The following is a 22,110-nucleotide window of genomic DNA, read 5'->3' as shown; positions in this document are numbered from 1 at the left end:
CACAAATACGTTATCCTAACTATATTCAGTGATGCAAATTAAGTAATACTAAGTTTCATACTAAATTCTTTAGAATTTTTAGACTCAGGTGTATCATATAAAGATTTAAAAACTTTTCCTTTACAATTTCACTAAAAATACGTCTATTTTGTTTCATTTGCCCACATGCCTATTCTTTACTTTTCACAAGTTAGAAAAATGTAGTCTTTCACAATTTAAGAACCTCAGAACTCAAACTTAACACCTTTAACACCCAGCAGAACCATAATTCCATCCTTCAAATCAAATGAAGATTCTGTTTTTATACTTGTGAAATCTTTAGCTGTGTATTATTTAGGAAAAGTGTAACATACATGTACCAACCATGTAAGAAGTATGAGAAGCACTGTCCAATAAAAAGGACAGTTAGATGTATAATGAAGGCACAACCAGTTTTATGAATATTTTCATAAAAACCTTGCTAATTCATATAAATCACTCTAACACTGCTTCATCATAATCAGGAACATAAAGCTTTATCAGTATATTTTTTAAGATACCAGAAACCTTGTATTTTAGCAACTGTCTAAGTCAAAGGTCTATAAATTTTTGCTCCTCAATGAAAAATAGGTCAGTTTCTTTTAACTCTGCTTGTTCAGATTTAATTTGACTTGATCTCTGCTTTACAAAAGACAATAATAACCACACACATATATGATTTGATCTCGATGAGACCCCTACCAATCTGCAAGTGTTTAGTGATTGCTTACTAAAAAGTCAGAACAAAGCAGACAAGGAAGAAAAATGGAATCACTGCTGCCACTGAGCTCAGACCTGCTAATAATGTACTTTATAAGACATCTTGGGTTTTTTGTCCATGCTGTTTCGTTCCATCCCCTTACCTTTTATTATTCTTCCTTACCTTGAGAGGGAAAATACTTCTTGTTCTTCAAACCTCAACTGATCTTATTGCTAAAATCTTTATAGAATATATATTTGTTTGTTTTGGTTTATCAAAACAGGATTTCTCTGTGTAGCCCTGGCTGTCCTGTAACTCACTCTGTAGATCAGGCTGTCCTCAAATGAAAAGAGTCTGCCTCTCAAGTGCTGGAATTAAAGGTGGATGCTCGAACCACCTAGCTAGAATATAAGTTTTTAAAATATATATAAGTGTGTGTGTGTGTGCATGCGTGCATGTGCCTTCCTGGTCACTGCATGCATATGGAGGCCAAAAGACAACTTGCAGAATTCTGTTCTTTCCACCACGTGGATCTGGGGATCAGGTTTGGCAACAAGCACTCTTACCTACTGGGCCATCTCAACAAGAATATAAACAACTAATTTACTTCTCCATAAAAGGAATAAAAGTCTAAAAATCTTTACCACTAACTTTACATAATTTCTGGACCTTGAGAGAAGGCTATACGGTTAAGAGGTCCAGTTGCTCTTCCAGAGAACCAAAGTTCAACTCCCAGTACCCACACAACAGCTGACAATCATCTATAATTCCAGATTCAAGGGATCCAATGCCCTTTTCCAGCCTCTGCAGGCACTGCAAACATGTGGCAGAAAGACATACATGCAGGTAAAACACCCACACAATAAAATAAAAATACAAGTTAGAAATAGTAAAATGAAATAAATTTATTTAATTTTCATCTCAAGGAAATGAAAATTAGTAACTAATGAGACAAAAACCAACAGGATGTATGTATAGACTCTATAGTCACTGCAGCTTTTTTTCCCCTACAGACTTAAAAGTAAAAGTTAAATAATAGCTAAGAAACATCAATAAAGAGATCTCCAAGAAAAGCTGGATATGGTGGGCTATGTCTATAATCCCAGCACTTGAGAGGTTGAAGCAAAGAACTTCCAAGAAGTCTATGTCAGCCTGAGCTACTGAGACTCTGTCTCAAAAAAAAAAAAAAAAACAAAAAAACACAAAAGCAAAAACCAAAGCAACAAAAAAAATGGAGAGTCAGCAAACAAGCAGTTTCTATGTTCCGTGAAACGGGTACCCCATTTTACTACACCATCAGTCTGTTCTATCTTTTTTATTTTTAAAAATATTTTTAATATTACAAAATGGGGGCATTGCTGAGTCCCCCATGTCCCTCTTATTAAAGCAAATTGAATGAGGGGCTGAAGAAATGGCTCAGAGGTTAGGAGCCCTGGCTACTCTTGCAGAAGCCCAGAGGGCAGCACTCACATCACCTCCAACTCCACTTCTGTGGGATCTGATGCCCTGTCTTCTTTCGGCTTCCGAGGGAACCCACATGTGTGTGCATATACATATAACATAAATAACTCTCTTTTAAAATTAAATAATACTAATGAAATTCTGCTACCACTGGGTACTATGTACTTAACTTATATTCCAGAATTACTGGAAGCATATTCATTTTAAGCAATATTTCTTTCCATCCATGCTAAGCCATACTCCATTTAGCAAAAGGAAACAAGCATCAAACTAAATACACTAAAATTCTTCTCATTTTGCACAGTAAGAACCATAGTCTAGGCTCTCATTAACTTGATACTAGGATGGAGCAATGCCTAGAACAGTCTCAATGGCTTAAAAAAAAAATTCAGTATACTCTGATCCAGCTTGACTTTCGGCTGTTTCCTTATAATATACTTTCTTCTCCCCTACAAAAATCCTTTTCTAGTTCCCTACCACATCATAAAATTTAAGCCCAAAGTCTTCTGTTTGGTTTTGGTTTGAATAGCTTCTTGAGGGCTGTTTACCACTACACATGTTCTCCAATGTGTCACGCATACTCATTTTTCCTATCAGTCTTAAATATTTCTTACCATCTATACTAGTGTACTTAGATAAAGAAATCTCTTCCACTTCTCAAAGCCCTAAACAGGTCTCATTCTCCGAAGATCATATTTCCCAGACTGAAACTCACTGTTAATATTCCCAAATAGGTTAGCAATCCTTTATGCGGCCTTCCCAGCTCTGTCAGTCTATACTATGAATATCCAGTTCTAGACAACAGACCCCATTAAGACAGAATGGACAGAGATAAACAAGGCAATTTAAAGTGACCAGACTCAAAGAGAAGCAAAGGGAACTGTTAGAGAAGTACAGGAGGCATCAGGTGGAGTGTTCAACTCACACTCTGCACCTGTGTAAAAGTGCTGTTACATAGCAGTGTACCAAATATTTAAATATATACAATGAAAACCATCTTAAAGTTAAATAAAAAAGGAACAAGCATGCTATCAATGTCAATAACACTATATTCAATTTTGTCCCTACAATGTACAATGTCAACCATATTTCTTGTGATAAAAAAAATCCAAAAAGCAGCAGTAACATTGAAGGTAACTGGTTAGTGTGCCTGGCATTATTTTAAGCACTTTAGGGTTAGTTATTAACCAGGTTTACTAAGCAGTGACTATCCTTATTTGTAACTTTATGGACAACAACACAGAGGTAAAGAAAACTTGGTCGAGTCCATGTATTCCAAGTGCTAAAGCACAGGCAGGCAGTGCGGCTCCAGAGCCCATGTTTGCGACTCCCCTGCGCTGCCTCTCAGAGACTCAAGTGTTAACTATGACAACAACCCTAATTCCAAATTAGAAGACATTCACTCAAATGTGATCTGAAGCATCAATAAGTTAATATAATTAATGCTGCAATAATCACTATATGGGGTTACTCTTGAGTTTATAGAAAACAAAAAAAGTCTTTACCTTGCAATCCACTTTTATCCAAAAAATTGCTTAAGTTAAACAATGTGTTTCTTGAAGCCAAATACTGAATGAAACGCTGGAAAACAAACAATTATAAAAAATTATAGTGCTGCCATCTGACAAACTTTGAATTTGCAAGTAGAAGGAAAGTGATGGTCAATATATTCAGTGAGCTTATTTCAATTTCCCATCCTCACTCTCATTAGTTACCAAACATAAAAACATAATTTTCATTAGTACATTTATTACCAACCATCTAATGACCACAACTACAATACTAAAGTCAAAATAATTTAATGAATTAAGCACTGATAAACTACAATCAATAATTCTGTCTTTACTATAGCATAGTAGTACACAGATAAGTATAACCAGATCATATCTGTACTTTAACTCATTTATTTATTCTGCTTTTGTATGACATGCCAAAGTACATATATGGAGGTCAGAGGACAACTTTTGGGGGTCAGTTCCATCCTCCAAAATACAAGTTCTAGAGAACAAAATTAGATCCTTACACTTGGTAGGCAAATGTACTGAACTGCCTCACCAGTCCTCCTAACTATGTTTATTATTCTCTCTCTCTCTCTCTCTCTCTCTCTCTTTCTCTCTCTGATGGCAGAGCCTTAGAAGTTATTTCACACAGTTTCATCTTAAGCACTGGTTTCTGGGGATCCAAACTCAGGCCCCCAGCATTGCACAATAAATACTTTACTAACTGTGCTACCTCTCCAGCTCCACTATCTAGATTTTTGGTTGCCCCAATTTTTGTGATTTTCTTTTTTAAAAAAGAAAGTATTCTTAAACATACAAGAGAATGTTAAAGGTTACTTCTTATCTACTGACAAGGTTAAACACATTAAAATACTCACTTCAGAGTTTATGATACAATCACAACATCGCAGACTCCATTGAAAACACAGCTCTATAATCTCATTTCCTCCTTCCCTCATTAAAAGTGACTACACTGTTGAAGTAGGCATAGTTTCTGACAATTTCTCCATGCAAACATTGATGCAAATTTGTACTATGAGATTTACAGCTATATGAACTGCACTCCTCAGACTCCTGAGCCTAAGGAAATAGGCTGATGGATCTGAGACAAATCCTGGCTACAACAGAAAAGTCAGTCAGGTATGGTGGTACAAACTTGTAATTCCAATGGTCAGGACATCAGCACAGTTCAAGGATAGCTTAGGCTAAAAGTGAGTCTTAGGCAAGTCAGAAATGCGCAGCAAGACTGTCTCAAATGAACAAACAAAACTTTTAAAAATTCACAAAAATACATACATACAACTCAACAAAACGATCCACTACTACATCTACTATAAATCGCCTAGTATTCCAACAATCTCATATCTATTCATTTAGAGATAGTCCTCCCTAAAAACAACAATGCACTTTCACCTTTGTATTTGGTATCCACATGTGAATCATTGTCAGGGTATATTTCAGGCTGGACCATTTAGTCGGAATCTATTTAAAAGTACATATTTTCAAAAAACCCTCAAAATGTTCTCCAAAGTGACCATAGTATATTTCTGTAACTGGCCTTTCAATACAACTCCAGACACACAGAAGGAAATGCCTCTCACTCCACTTCTTAGGGTACCCTTTCCCCTCCCCACTGTTTTAAAAATGTAGTAGCCTACTAACAACTACTTTGTCACCCTATTTGACCTTCATATGACAGCACCCAAATTGACAAGTATTTTGAAAAGTAACTTATAAATTAGATTTATGTTTCATCCTTATCTTGAAACAGCCTGTTTTAGAAATATTAAAAAAATGATATCACCATGTGATTTTTACAGGCTTTCATAACAATTTTTCTTTCCTTCATACTCTAGTAACATGTATTTTTAGTCTATCAAGATATTTCATGCAAGGCTTTAGAAATAATAAATCCCATGGCTTTAATCAAGTTTTGATTTATGTCTCTATAGGCAAGCCAATGACTCAAGCATCATGCCACCAATCTGATAAATGGCAAGGCGTCATAGGTTCTCATCTGGGTAGTTCAGAATGCACCATCCGAAAAGTATCATTTCAAAAACGCCAAAATATTGATAATGTTGAAGCTGGTTGACAGGTTAACATTTAATACACTACCCTCTCTAATTCAGCATGTTTAAAATTTTTCATAATAAAATGCTTAAAAACACTGCACTTCCTTTTTTGGAACCTTTACAAATTTTAGTTACCAACACTATCATGCTATAATGCATCTTTCTTGAACTGTAAAACTGCATGTGAGAGTTGTAAAAACTCCGACAGCAGTTAAAGTTCTGAATGGGCAAGAACCAAAATTAATTTAAAATCAAAATCATAAAATTCAGTGTTTCTGGAAGCACTCACTTGGCTATGTACACATAACACTCACCCTCTGCTCTATGCATGCCATCACAACAAGACACCAACTAATAATGCTGCCTGAGTATCACAACTCAGATGAGACCACCATGTACCATGAACTTCAGTGACTTTACCTATACAACAAAGTTTCCTGCTTTTATACAATCATGATAGTTATGAAAAAGAAACTTCAATATTTTCTGTCATTCCTCAGTTTATCTCACACAAGTACATCTTTAGATGGCACTGTGTTACAAAGTTTAATTTAAAACATTTTTGTTTGAGTTGTTAATTTGAGTTTTCACTAAACAAACAAAAGTCATTAAAGGCCACTGAAATGACCCCATCAAGTAAAGGTGTTTGCTTTCAAGCCAAATAACCCAAGTTCAATCCTCAGAGACTACAATGAAAGAAAGACAAATTATTCTCTGAAATTGCTCTTTGACCTCCACAGGCGTGGTGGTATATGTTTGTGCACATGCACACAAACAGAAATGTATATAATTTTCAAATGATTTTTAAAAACTGGCTCAAGATTAGGAAAAAACTTATAACAATTTCAGAGACATCCCTAAGCATACTTCTGTCATTCTGTAAAATGTATAATAAGAAGTGGCTTTCTCAACACTGATGATTCTAAAATCATCAATCAACTATAAAAAAACTCGGAAGATTTTCTATATCCTGCAATATCAAATATCTACCCAAGACTTGAGTTATTTTTGAACAATTTCTCTTCCTTATTTGTTGTGTGTTCATGATAGAGTGGGGGTGGGGTGGGAGGTGGGTGAGAATGCACAGTACACACGTTGGAAGCTGGAGGACGGTTTGCAGGGCAGGGTCCCTCCATCCACCATGTGCATAACATGGACGGACTCAGACTGTCAAGCTTGAAACTTTCACCTGCTGAGCTACCTTACTAGCCCTATTCTTTACGTAAATATTAAAAAGCATGTTTACCCCAATATGCAAACTTAGTTTTTAATAAAGGATAGTTTATATAAAATTGTTTTAAAATATATTTCTTATTTATTCTCAGCAAATAGATTTATATACCTGATTTTTTTTTTTTTACATTTTTTGATACTTTGTTTGTATGTATCCGTATACTCATACCACAACCCAACCCTTGTAGGGGTAAGAAGACAACTTTGTGCAGTCATTCTCTCCTCCTAAAATGTGAGACCTAGGGATACAGTTCAGGTGCCAACCTTGGTAGCGAGTGCCTTTACCCACTAAGCCATTCTACAGACCCTGTTCATATTTTACATACCCTTATACCTCAGATGCCATAAAACTCTTTTGGGCAAAAGGGAATCATGAGTGGAAGAGTTTAAGAAGCCTTGGCTAATTCTACTTATTCATTATGGTATTCTCATAACACTAACAAGAAATGTAAAGCAGACCGAAATGACTTTTTCAAGCCACTTAGCTATTATGGGGGAATAAAGGATGGGAGGTCCTAGTTATCCCATGTCAAGACCCTATGACACAGACTCAACCTTTGAAGATCTCTGAGTCTAGGTTTCTCCAGTTAACACTACTGGAAATTAGAACAGCTCATTCCTTGTTTCTATCCTAGCTGCTTGATAAGGAACAGGCATGACGTCTACCTATCAGCCAATAGTAGATCTCTTCTACTTATAAACAAATGTTGAAACACTATATCCTTCCCTGTTAAGAGCTACTTACTATTCTCTATTCTACTGTATTCCAATCACCACAGCATAAAGGAACCCTATGTACACCTCACAGACTACAGAGTTGCCAGTAGATAAACCTGAGTTGAGAATGAGAGAGAGAGAGAGAGAGAGAGAGAGAGAGAGAGAGAGAGAGAGAGAGAGAGAAGGGGCAGAGGAGAGATGGAGAGATGGAGGAAGCAAAGCAAGGCAACTACCTTAGCTGCTTTAGGGAAGTACAAAGTACAGTGATATGCTACCTTTCTCCTGTCTGTTGGCCAACTGTTTGAAATAGCAGTCAACTTTCTATCTTGCTTTTAGCAACGTTAGTTTGCAGTACTACTGCGTCATCTGAAACTACACTGATAGTACATTACAACATCTGAATGTACTATCATAAATTAAAACATCTAAAAATTAACACTGATATTTTTTTGCCTCTTCGCCTGGAATTATAGTTGGCTGTATTTGTAGCTCCTGAAATTCTTCAGAATAAATACCTCTAAGCAAACACACATGTTAAAAGTAGAAACTATTATTGTAGTTGAGACCAAGATGTTTTGAGTTACATTTAAGTATCATACCAAACACTTCAACTGGATCTATGAACTGGCTGGAGTGGGTTCAAAAGCAACTGGGTAACATATGCCCTTAACAGTTGCTGCGTGACTGACTAGTACACATTTTAGGCATCACCGCAGAAGCCATTTTTAAAAACTACAAACAAATCTCAGTATAGTGCTATAATATGAATACCCTAAGAAAACTGAGGGAGAAAAAAGATAATTTTATACACAGAGGTTGTGCACGTCTTTAATCCCAGCACTCAGGAGGCAAAGGCAGACAGGTCTCTGGGTTCAAGGCTAGCCTGGTCTATAGAGTCGCAAGACTGTCAGAGCTATTACACAGAGAAAACCTGTTTCAAAAAGGAGGGGGTGGGGTGGGATGGAGGATGGGCTGACTAGAGAGATGGCTCAGTGGTTCTGCTCTTTCTAAGGATTCAGGTTCAATTTCCAGTACCCACATGGCAGCTCACAACTCTCTGTAACTATGCAGTTCTAGGGTATTTGACAGCCTCACACAGACATACATGCAAGGCAAATCACCAATGCACATGGCATAAAAATAAATACATTATTAAAAAATAAAAAACTGGAATATAAAACTATTTGGTGATGATAAACAATACGGAATATGGTGATACCTATAACACGTAGAACACAGAAACAAGCCAAATACAGTTTTGTATCCAAAGTATGATTATTGCTACAAGAACCACAAGGGAATAAAAAAATGTGCCAGGAATTTATGATTTGTTGGAATGATATAGCTGCACTGGTATATGTCACAGAAGAGTAGAGTTTCTCCTGACCAAGAAGCCTAAGAAGGTAGTAAAATGACAGGGGACAGAAAACCAGGAGGCTCAGTAATAGAACAAGACAAAAACGTCTTTCTCACCCCTTGAGAAGCATTTTTTCTTTCCAAATTACTCAGCAATATAGATCTATCTAGTTTCACTCAATCATTCCACAGCAGCTTCATTAAACACAACGTCAAAAGTAAGTAGAACAGCTGAGAAACTCATACAAGGTTAAGAACCAAACAGACTGATAGGCTATCATGGAAAATTCTTTCCAGACAGAAAACCCATCAAGGTCTCTCTGCAGGTCTTACTGGTTTGCCCTTGTGAGCAGCAAAAGCACCAAAAACTTCTCTCTAAGATGAAGACATTCTTTACCAGTCCCTCTCAGCAAAACGTCACATTAGTAGTCAACAGCATAACCCTCCACTAAGCAAAGTATTTCCAAAGACAACCACATGCAGTCAAACAGCAAATCAATGGATGATGATGATGATGATAATAATAATAATAACAACAATAAAAATCAGGCAGATATAGACATATATAGTTTATAACTGAAGACTAGAAAGATCAGTGCTGAGAACCTAGTGCTCGGAATTACCTCTGCTTCTCCGTTTCATTACTGAAGCCCTGTATGCTCTGACCTAAGCTCTACTTTCTAGTTTATTCACCTCTGTTCTTCAAAATGCGGAATCTAAGGTTTTTATTTTTGGCCATATAACTTGATCTTTTTATCTACATTCAGCTGCAGTAGTCATCATCTAAGTTTTAATGAGCAAAGCAAGTTAAATAATCAGTAATCACATCAATATACATGTTTTTTGATATACTTATCAAGTTTTTCCTGGGCTGGAGAGATGTCTCAGCATGTAACTGTGGATGCCCTGCAAGTCTGACGACTTGAGTCTGATCCTGGAAACCCAACTTCCACGGAATAATAAAGTACTTTTTAAAAAGTGGTTCTTCCTTCATCCGGCGATGGATGGAGATAGAGACTGAGCTCCCAAGGTCCAAATGAGGAGCAGAAGGAGGGAGAACATGAGCAAGGAAGTCAGGACCGCGAGGGGTGCGCCCACCCGCTGAGACGGTGGGGCTGATCTAATGGGAGCTCACCAAGGCCAGCTGGACTGGGGCTGATGGAGCATGTGATCAAACTGGACCCTCTGAATGTGGCTGTCAATGAGGGCTGACTGAGAAGCCAAGGACAATGGCACTGGGTTTTGATTCTACTGCATGGACTGGTTTTGTGGGAACCTGGTTTGTTTGGATGCTCACCTTCCTAGACCTGGATGGAGGGGGGGAGGACCTTGGACATCCCACGGGGCAGGGAACCCTGACTTCTCTTAGGACTGGAGGCGGGGAGAAAAATGGAAGGTGGGGAGGAGGTGGAAATTTTTGATTAAAAAAAAAAGTGGTTCTTACCTCATTTCCATACACCATCAAATGATGAGTTGTAATGAGTGACTTGAAGACCACTACCCAACTACTGTTAGTAGTTCTTTCAAACAAACTGTCTGCCAGCTGTGGGATGTTCACATTCATCTCATTTGTACACTGAATTAAATCTGAAAAAAAAAAGGGGGGGGGGGTTAATCTCTGGTTTTAATTTACTGGTAGTACCAGATTTCCATAGAAGCTTGGACAAACTGTTAAAATTCTTTCAGGAGGGTTGGCAGGATACCTCAGCAGGTAAGGTCATTTGTTACCAAGTCTAATGACATAAGTTCAAAACTCAGGACCCAAAGGGCATAAGGAAGCTAGAGCAAACACATACACACACACACACACACACACACACACACACACACACACACAACTCATTCTTATATGGCATGCACACTTGCATCCATACACAATAAATAAATGTAATTAATTTAAAAACCTCCTCAGGCAGAGTAAGAGAGTAGTACTGGTTAGCTTTACATAAATGATCAGTGTCGGAGCATTAAGCCAGTTCCCCTAGGTGTTATTCAGTACCAAGTGGCTTTTTATCTCAAAAGGAATTTCTTAGGAGCCCTAAGAAGTTGTAGCTGCTTTACTATCTATAACTTTCAAAGTTACAATTCTGACTATATTCATCCCTTTGGAGTAAAATCTGTACGTTTTTCTTTAAAAAAAAAAAATCTTTTAAAAGACTCCTGTATAGAAGACTGAGCAGGAAGACGTCTGGCCACCTGTACAAGTGTCTGCTCTATGGTACCCTCTGTTCTAGCAGGGAAGGAGCAGACAGACATGTCTGTGACTGAGCAAATCTTAGTTTACGTGAACTATGGCTCATTCTTCTTCCCTCAATCCTACTGAGTTAACTCAGATAGCCATTCTTATCAGCTAGCTAATTCTGACAAACAAAACAAATTAGTAACATTTGCTGAACAACTCAAGTAGCTACCCCAGCCAATACTGCTTGAAGAACAAAGCACCACACAATGAAACAGAAGGCCTACAGAACAGCTGAATGACCAAATATTTCACAACTCAGATCAATTGTAGCAAAAACAAAAGAGTAAATTCAGCTTGGGTGTGTATGGTCTGGCTTCTGAGATTTAAAAATATATAAAGGAATCCAATCTACCTTCATTACTACTTTGCACTTGTTCTACAGCACTGCATGCCTTAATGCTTGCTTTATTCCAAAATCCATCTGCTGGGCCAACTCTACCTAGGACTGTTTACTTCTTTGTTTAAAGACTAAGTTTGTCTGTCTGTCTGTCTATCTATCTATCTATCTATCTATCTATCTATCTATCCATCCATTCATCCAGTCTGGCTCTACTTAATGATCCTCCTGCTTCAGCCTCCCAAGTATTGACATCCTAAATATACGATACAACACTTGACTCTGGTCTGACCTGATGTTTAGTTTTAAAAACTAAGCATCTGGTTCCCCTTCCTCCCATTTAGCTTTACAGCCTTAGCTTTTTTTTCTTCTATATCCTTCCAGAAGTTACCTTGAAAAACTACTCAAGTTCTGAAATATAGTAAACTACTGCCTCAAAATATCATTTTTTTTTTGGTTTGGTGTTGTATGTGATTTGTTTATGTGTTCATGTGGACATGTGATCAAGTGTGTACAATGTCTATGTGTGTGGGCATGAACATAGGCCAGAGATCAATGCCAGGTATCTTATCTATTGCTTTCCACATTTGGGGTGGGGGGGAGGGTGGCAGGGTCTCTCACTGAACCTGTTTCAGCTTGACATCTTCCTGCATCTGTATTCCGTAACGTTAGGGTAAAAGGTACCCGCCTCTATGTGCAGCTATTTACACGAGCGCTGGAACTCCAAATTCAGATCCTCCTACTTATACAGCAATCCCCTTACCAACAGGGCCATTTCCCCAACCCCTCAGGCATCTTTCTGCTTCCAAAGTTAAACCTGCCATCAAGCTCCTCAAAGGTGCTCTTCCTACCTCTTCTCTATGCATTTGTTAATAGAGGTATTCATTCTACACATCAGTAAGCTAAGCTTTCTCATGCCATCTCCTAAACCTCCAAAAAGTCTACCTCTTTAACTCAACATAAAGACTGAATCCTCAATCTGAAACTGGGAAGGAGGTTACCACCACATCTAATCAATGTTGTCAGCACGAATATCAAAGGGGTAGATGAACTAGTCTGCAAAGCACAACCAATACACCCACCACAACTAAAACTGCCAACAATGAACTGGGCATGGTAGTACATGCTGCAATCCAAGCAATAAGACAGGAGAATTGGCACTTGGCACAGTGAATAAGGCCAGTCAGAGATACAAAGCGAGACTCCTCAGAAAACCAAAAAGACTGCCAACAATAAGGAACACTGATCAGACTGGCTTCCTTACTTTTGGTAATAGCTGATTTGGTATCTCACCTACCCCACAAAGCTAACCATTCTCTAAATGATACACAATGTTCTACAAAGCAACACTATCACTATCTAACCTAAATAATGTCTTTTCTTCCAGCATGGGACAAGGGAATGCATTTCTTTACTCATCCAAGATAAATAGCTAAGACTAAATAAAAGTCTAGTTTAGTAAGAACACATTTCAGGCTCAACTACAGTGTACACACATAAACACAGTGGGTGTGCCTGAACTGTCAGTTACATGGGCATGTCTATACTGCACAGTACAGAGCATATAGCACGTATGTGCACACACTATGGACATTCATACTGTGCTCCCTTAGAATCTGCTTTCCTTCTGCACATATTTGTTTCAGTTACCCCGATACCTTTCTCTGCAATACATCACAAATGCCAAATACCTCAGATGTTTGGCACTGCTCTTCCTTCTACTTGGGATGCTCTTCCCCCAGATACTAGTTTTCTCACTTTCTTCCTATAGATCCTTGCTGAAATGTCACATTCATCAGAAAAACTTCTTTGAATATTCATTCATAGTAACACATACTTGGGGTACTTGGGGTTCCTCTGTAACTCCATATCATCATCACCTACTCCACTATACACTTGCTACTATGTAACTCACCTTACTTTGTTTTTGTTTAATGGCTATCTCTAAACTATTAGTTTTTGGGTGGACAGAGTTGCTTGAGCTCCACTATTTCCCCAGAGGTCTGAAACAATGTCACAACACAATAGTCCCTCATATTTCTTAAATAAATACATTCATCTTGGTATATATTTGTACATGTTCTTTTTTGACGACATATCTATTTGGTCCAGGCTCACCTGACATTCCCATGTAGATAAGACTGAACTCCAACTTCCTGCCTCTCTTGTAAGTACTGGAAATTACAGGTATACCCTGGATACATATGTACACTTTTAAGAAAGCATCCAAATGAGCATGGTAGTTTGCCTCAAAGTCAAAACTGGCAAAATAGAGAAGTTAAGTCCAGCCTGAGCTAGTGTGAGACAGTATCTCAAAAAACAAACAAAAAAGAGGGAGCGAGAAAGGGGAAAAGAGGAAGTGTTAGGTAATAAGAAGGGAGGAAAGGGAAGGAAGGAGGCAGAAAGAATTCATCCACCCACACTGGCAGGTTACAGCTATCTGCTCTTGTTAAAAAGGTGAAAAACAAGCCCAAACCCATAATGTGAAATTTTCAAATTTCAAGTTAAAGAACATCTAAGATGTTTTCACTACCACCCTTATGAACTCTGCTGGGCTTTCGAAGCAATCACATGGAAAGAAGGAGAACTCAGAGGCTGTAAGGTAGTATTTCACATACAACAAAACAAGAAAAATGAAGTAAGAATTCATGATAACCGCTGAGCGGTGATGGCGCATGCCTTTAATCCCTCTCAGGAGGTAGAGGCAGGCAAATCTCTGTGAGTTCGAGGCCAGTCTGGTCTATAAGAGCTAGTTCCAGGACAGGCTCCAAGGCTACACAGAAACCCTGTCTGCGGGGGGCGGGGACACAAAAACAAACAAAACCCCATAAGATTATATACCAGAACAGACCAAATTCAAAACTAAAGCTGTACAAATATTACTAGGGTAAGGAACTGTATAAACTCGGCTGTGTGTATTTCTACACAGCTCCTTAATTCATCCAGTCACTCTCTCCAAGCAAGTATTCTTCCCCAACATAAAGGCAACTTAAATGTTTCTAATTCTGAAGGGAAAAATGTCTTTTCCACCTGTAACTAATCAAAAGCAAACTTCCTGACAAAACTCTCATTTCTGAGAATTTCAATGACTTGTCCCACTCTGCATCTAGGACTCAGTGACTGGTTCTTGTTTTGGGGTTTTTTTTTGAGGGGGGGTTGCTGTTATTGGTTTTATGCATACGTGCATGTGTGTGTGCATATGTGTGTATATGTGTGTTTAGACAGGATCTTACTGTATATCCCTAGCTGGTCTGGAACTTACTATGCAAATAAAGCTGACCTCCAACTCCCAGAAATTCACCTTCCTCTAGTTCCCAAGTATTGGAATTAAAGGTATTTGTCAACCATGCATAGACCCAGGAGACAAATTTCTTTTTGGTTTTTCAAGACAGGGTTTCTCTGTAACTTTGGTGCCTGTCCTGGAACTAGCTCTTGTAGACCAACCTGGCCTCAAACTCAGAGATTCGCCTGCCTCTGCCTCCAGAGTGCTGGGATTAAAGGTGTGTGCCACCACCACTCAGAAAGACATATCGCTTAAAAACAAAAACTCTGTTAACAATTATCTAGAGAATATAAAAATTGAAATCCATCAACATGTCTGTAACAATTCTCAAACCCGACACTCAAAAAATAAAAACAAAACAGCATGTAGGTTAAAATAATGAGAATTTCTAGAATTTAATGTCATGAAGAAAATCTGCAACAATAACCAACTTTCTTTTCTCATGGAAAGTTAATGGAACCATCAACTACCAAACAAAATGCTCTTGCTTTTATTACTAATACATTCCCCCAACTTGTAACTAGAATTAGCATCTGAGAAACCAGATATTACTTCTATTAATATAGACCAGGCTTTTTGTAAAAGGTAAGGAGGTAACAGGAAATCACTAAGCAACAGATATGTCTAGAACTAAACCATTGTAAATGATAAGGATATTTTAAAAACCTTTAAAAAAAGGATGTCCATGTACGTTAAGAGACAGGGAGGGACACACTATGTAGCCCAGGAGAACCTTAAATTCATAATCTGCCTACCTCAGCATTCCAAAAACTGTGATTACAGGTCTGTATCATCATGCCCATAAGCAATTATCCAATTTAAAGCAAATCCTAAACTTTAACTACCTAACAACAAAAATAAGAAAAATAATATAAACACAAAAAACAGTCCTGTATTTTTTAGAATGTATAACAAAATTTAAACAGTTACCAAATGGTTTAATTTGTCTTATAACCGAACTCCCAGCCCAGGCCACTAGCCTAAGCAGACTTCCCTCTGCAACCCAACGACTTAAGTGTTCACATCTACAGTAAGTCAGGCAGTTCAGACAGCAGCATTCAAAATTGAAATGCAAAGGTCTTGAATTCCCATGTAAAAATAGTCACTCAGTAGACAGTATCAAAACAACTCTAGCTAACAAATCATATTTTACAAATGTATGTGAGCCTGGCTAACATTTTTTAAGAGTGATATACAACAGTCATTAGGCAAATACTATTATTATTTACAGAAAAGTAACCTCTGCTCAAACTTCAGATTTTTGTCTATTGCTAAGAGAAAAATTAAGTGGTCAATTAAATGCCACTTTACACCTCCAATCTTTGGAACTTTTTATGGATATGAGTTAAATTAAACAACGCTCACCAAGAATAACAACTTGGGATAAGAAACAGCTTCTGGGGTTTTGATACAGAAGTAGCAAAACATCACCTGCAAACACCTTTAATCCCACCACTTGGGAGACAAGAGGCCAGCCTGGTCTACATGGCAAGTTCTAGGACAGACAGAGCTACACAGAAAAACTCTATCTTTAAAAAAAAAAAAAAAAAAAAGGAAGGAAAGAACATTTTATCATATAGCCAAAGTGTTAAAATATTTAGTAAGTATGGAAGTTGCAACCAGACTTAAACCAAAGTGAATTACCTATGTCTAGGGACATAGTCTTAAATGTCAAACGTTTGAAAATGTCCTACTAGCACTATTTCCTGCCCTATCTAGCTCTTCTGTATGGGATCAAGGTATGTAACTGCTAAAACATTGTTTCAAGTTTGGAATTCCATACAAGAACACAGTGTGTATTTTCATATAACTTCCATTAGAATTCAAATATCTACTTGCTAAGCCTGGCATGATAGCACATATCTATATTCACCATGATATCCAAAGCAAAAGGTTTATGAGTTGAGGCTATCCTGAGTTACAGTGAGATCAAGGTTCCCGAACTACATGTGAGACCCTGTCTCAAAAGCAAAAACATTATCTATATAGGCAAATTTATACCTCAGGACAGCAATCTAACAACCTATCAGACAGACCTGAGGGAAATAACAGGGCAACAGCTCTTTAAAGATATCTACACAATGCTCACTACAGGACAGAGACTGGGCTAACTTGAAATGGAAAAAAAGGGAGATTCGAGGTATTAAAAAGACAAAATAACCACATGACCTGGATAAAAAGTATTATGAAGCTAAGGATCCTAATTCACAATGTAGTGGACATGCCTAGTAATGCAGAGTTAGTTAATTAAAAGGTAATACAGTCTTATAATGAAAAACTACCGAAAAGGTTATCTGGGCAAAATAGCCTACATATTATTAAGCAAAAGCCATAGAGAAGAAATATATATATAATATATAATATGCAGCAAGAGTGTATACTTTAGTTGTGTATTTGTTGAGGCACACTGTATTTGCCCAAATATAGAAAAATACAGAACTGATCACCTTCTACAGCAGTGGTTCTCAAACTTCCTAATGCTTTGACCCTTTAATATGGTTCCTTACGTTGTGGTGACCTCCAACCATAAAATTATTTCATTACTACTTCATAATTGCGATTTTGTTGTTTTGAATTGTAATGCAAATATCTGATATGCAGGATTTCTGATATGCAGCCCTTGTGGGATCATGACCCACAAGTTGAAAAGCTCTGTTTAAGTGTTGATGCAGGGACTCAAGGCTAACATATAAAAGAGTTATGTCAGTACCAATGTGATCTCTGGGATCACAACAAACATTCCTCATGCCCCCCCCACACACACAGTAAGGCTGTGCTACTTAAGACAGACCCTTTGAAACTTATGTCCAATGACAGAAAGGACAGCTTGACAGGAAACAGCATATGAGGAAAAGGCAGCAAAAACCAACATTTCCACTGTTTACGAGCTTAGAATTTAGACCAGTGTGGTGATGTATGCTGTTAATCCTAGCACATAGGAGATGGCAGAGGCAGGAGCATCTCTGTGAGTTCAAGGCCAGTCTTGTCTATAGCTGGTTACAGGACAGCCAGGGCTGCATAGAGATCCAGTCTCAAACAAACAGCACAGAATTTAAAGGGCACTATTCAACGAGTAGGTCACTATTTTGAAATCAATTTAATTTTCACAATGGCAGCCCTAAGGAATCTCTAGACCCGGTCCACAGTTAAACTAAAGCACAGTTAAACAAACTATCTTAGAAAGAAAACCAAGTCCTAATTGTAGGCAAAACACCAATCTGTTAGCACAACGTAGGTATGCTATGTCTGCCACTGTGTTCTCAAAATGAACAGGAATTAAGAATTAAGAGGTAATTCTACAATTGTGTAACAGACATTATATTTATCCTGCTAACTAATAAAGCTTCTTAATCCTTTTAATTGTTATAACTGTTATACAGAAATAGCTTTTCTCCCTAAAACCTTTTCAACAGAAAAATTACTGTGAAATCTCTGCAAATTTTCTTATTTGCTTTTATTTGGGTTTTTTGTTTTGGTTTGGTTTGGGTTTTTTTGAGACAGGATTTCTGTGGGTAGCCATGGTTGTCCTGGAACTCGCTCTATAGACCAGATTGGCATCAAACTCACAGAGAGCCTACCTCTGCCTCCCAACTGCTGGGATTAAAGGTGTGCACCACCACTGCCTAGTTTCCATTTGTTATTTTAAGCAAAGTTTGTTTTTGAAAAGAACGCATTAACCAGAAAGAACTCCCTCAATGCAAGTTTCAGCTTTTAGAACATAATAAAGGGAAATTAAAGAAAAAAACTATTTTAGAAAAAGAATGTAAAAAACTGAATACAGGCGCAGTAAGTATTCCTGAAAATATACTACACAACTACACAAGTAATTAACCTTGAAGAGATTAAGGTCATATATGAGAACCGAACAAAAAAGTCTCAGTGTTAGAAGAATGGGTATGTGCCTCGAGAATTTTCCATTACATTTATCATGTTTCTGTGCATGTATTTGATGCACTTATTAATGGCAAGTAGCTACATATACAAAGTCAAGGACATATAATTGCTCTCCTAAAATGAGGTTTTGGAGGGTGATGATAAATAGTCTTTGTATTGTGTACATTGTTATCTGTATGTATGCGGCTGACATAACCCAAGAGCAAGCGGTTACTGAAGGTGGGGACATGTTTTCCCCAAGTCCCTGTATGTATCACAATATAACACCATATCTCATTACAATTAGTGAAGTACGTGCTAGTTTCTCTTCTAAAACCCAGCTTAGCGGAAGCAGCACTGTGTCTTCTTCATTGTGTTGCCCTGAAGAAAAATTAATATATGAGGATTGCGTGTGTCTCAGTAAGAGTGCTTGCTTGTCTTGTATAAACAAGGCACTGAATCCCATCTCCAGCAACTCAAATAAGAAGTGAAGTACAACATAGAAGGTATTGCAGAAAGTAACAATACTCTATTTAAACAGTATACGGTGCAGTGATAATTTGAAAGAACTGTACTAGCAACTTAACAATCATTTTGTCACGTTTTTAGGACTCCACATACCTATCCTGTCACCATAATAACACATATATAAAACACCTTAATACAAAGCTTCCATGTCAACACTAGGACACAGGAAACCCTTCCCCCAAAAGGTATGTATTTAGTTGAGAATGGATTGATCTCTCCCTCATCTGGAGTAGAGAAAAGCAGAACCCAAACAGGAACTTAAAGAAGCATTCAGATAGAGACAGGTGCACAAAGTCACCCCTGAGATATTATACAGTAAGAACTGGTCAATCACTGCTGGGCATAAGCCAAATCAATTTAAAAGTGCAAAATAAATTATTTTAGTCGAAGATGAGTCATTGTATAATCGCCTTAAATTTTAAAATCGAAATAAAACCATTTTCTTCACATCAGCTTAACTTACTCTCTTAAAATTATTCATTATTATTCCATTAGTCTCTTCATCTACTTTAATCATAAATACAGAAGAAAAATCTTACAAAAGCAAAAGGTTTGTCATGAAGATGCTTTATAAAAATATATATACTTTCAAAACATTAAGTATCCAGTGATTATAAACTCAAATTAGAGTCCCTGTCCTTACATTATCAAAATGCTTCTGCTTACTATGTGAGTACTCTTTTTAAGATTTATTTAATTTATGTAAATGAGTGCTGTATCTTCATGTGCCTGAAGAAGGCATCAGATTCCATTAGAGATGACTGTGAGCCACCATGGGCTGCTGTGAACTGAACCAGGGGCTTCTTGAGGAGCAGCCAGTGCTCTTCACAGCGCTCTTAACCCCCAGAGCCTCTGTGTTCAGTGGACTCTGAATTCCTACCACTGGGGGGCAGACTGAGCAGGGAAACAGAGCCTGGCAGAGTTCAGGCTCAGGAATGAGGTCTCTATTTTATATGTACTCTAAAGCAATGAATTCCAAACCTACAGTTCTGCCACAAATTACAAGTAAGAACTACACAGAAACCTCATTTTTGGCAAGTACTGCCTCAAATGCCTTCTATACCAATTTCCAATTTATCAGAAAATGAAAGATCAAAACATTAGTAGAGTAAAAACCCATCGCCTAACATAAGAATTTAAAAACATTTATTTAAATTGAACAGGAAACCAAAATGAAAAGTACTAAAGTGATATTAAGATCAAATAATAATAATTCATGGTAAAGCAAAATGTGGTTTCCTCTCTTCTTCGAAGATTTGAAGTTTCAGAATTACAATCTCTCCTACAGGAAAGAAAAAACTTTTAAGTATCATACAGCATAAAATTCAAATTTCATATGCCAAATTACAAAGTTTATTATATTCTAAAATCTCACTAGTAACTCTGCGTGATGACAGATACTAATTCCCAGGATTCTCAAAAAGCAGTCCCATATGGAAACAGGAATTTACAAAGACCAACTGCCCAGGCAAACTGAAGTCTATTAGCAATACAGGCACTGGTAGATTGTCTAGTCTCCAGAAAATGCCCACACCCAGAAATATTTGGGCAGTACAAACTAGACTCGATTGGTTATTTAAAAGAAAAAGGGGGACATGAAGTTTGGGGTGGGTAGAAAGGCAGGGGTGAATCTGAGGGAAGTTAGGGGGAAGAGGAGGCAAATATAACCCAAATACACCCTGGTGGCACACGCTTTTAATCCCAGCACTCGGGAGGCAGAGGCAGGCGGATCTCTATGAGTTCGAGGACAGCCTGGTCTACAAGTACTAGTTTCAGGACAGGCTCCAAAGCTACAGAGAAACCCTGTCTCAACCCCCCCCCCCCAAAAAAAGAGTACTATAATACTATAATAACCTCCACCAATGCTCTAATAGAAATATAAATTTAAATTAAGAATTCTCCTAAATACCAACAAGATCAATAAAAGGAAAGCAGAGTTTGAGAATCTCTGCAAACATGAATCAGAGTATTATAAAAAAAAATTTAAAGGCACCTGAAGATGTAAGTGGAATTGGGTCAATTTAGAGAAAACCAGGTTCTAAAACATGAATAACCAAGTGTCCTGATTTCTACCCGTCCCTATGCTGTAGGCTCCCTTACAAGTGAACCAATTTGGACAGAAATTATGCCACCCTCGTTATCATTTAACCTAGTGAAAGTTCACAAGTAGCTAAGAAGCGAAACAACACACCCTGGGTACTTCTAGTTTTCTCTGCTAGAGTGCTGTATTTTGGTTTCTCTAGCCTTCCTAAAACACTAACACACTTCTACTCTGTGCACTTTGTCCTCTCCCCATAACTACTAACATATTTCACCTCGGTCGCTGGTGCTTTTTATTTTTTTAAAGCACTCTTGGAAAAATCATCTAATCTGCTAACAAAGTCTCAAGCAAATGTGCATGTTTCTTCTCAGAAAAATCAACGTAAGCTCTTCTGGGAATTGGAAATACTAGAATTTTTACATTTGTATCCAAAAATATTTTTACACCTTAAAAAAAATCAGAACATAACCAAGCCTGTTACAAGCCTGTGATGCAAGAAGCATTTGGGAGGCAGAGGTAGTTATTGAAGTCTCCAAGTTGGCCTGAACTATACAGTAAAGCCCACAACACAACAATGCTGCTTCATTAATAAGCCAGACGCATCCGTTTCTCCGTTAAATAAATCTCAGGAATCTATCTCCTATCTCGCACATGTGAACACTGTACTTGGTCGATGTGATCATATGATATAAGTTAAGTATGGCTTCAGAGTTGATACCCATCTTCCCTCTTGTACGTTCCAGGAAG

General features: G+C 37.7%; 1 protein-coding gene across 13 annotated transcripts in view; it reads right to left on the bottom strand.

Moving 5' to 3' along the window:
• Positions 1-22,110, bottom strand: part of Picalm (phosphatidylinositol binding clathrin assembly protein) — an 89,551-nt gene that overhangs the window by 44,966 nt on the left and 22,475 nt on the right. For all 13 annotated transcript variants that reach the window (XM_087901218.1, XM_087901216.1, XM_087901219.1 and 10 more), the window contains exons 2-3: positions 10,504-10,646; positions 3,685-3,760 (exon numbers count right to left, since the gene is read on the bottom strand). In XM_087901218.1, the coding sequence (XP_087757344.1) occupies positions 3,685-3,760; positions 10,504-10,646 (219 nt within the window). The remainder of the gene's footprint in view (positions 1-3,684; positions 3,761-10,503; positions 10,647-22,110) is intronic.

This window comes from Myodes glareolus, chromosome 24, assembly GCF_982192425.1.
Source record: "Myodes glareolus chromosome 24, mMyoGla1.1, whole genome shotgun sequence".
Taxonomy (NCBI): Eukaryota; Metazoa; Chordata; class Mammalia; order Rodentia; family Cricetidae; genus Myodes; species Myodes glareolus.
The sequence above is the reverse complement of the archived record's forward strand: the minus strand, read 5'-3'. Positions and strand labels throughout refer to the sequence as shown.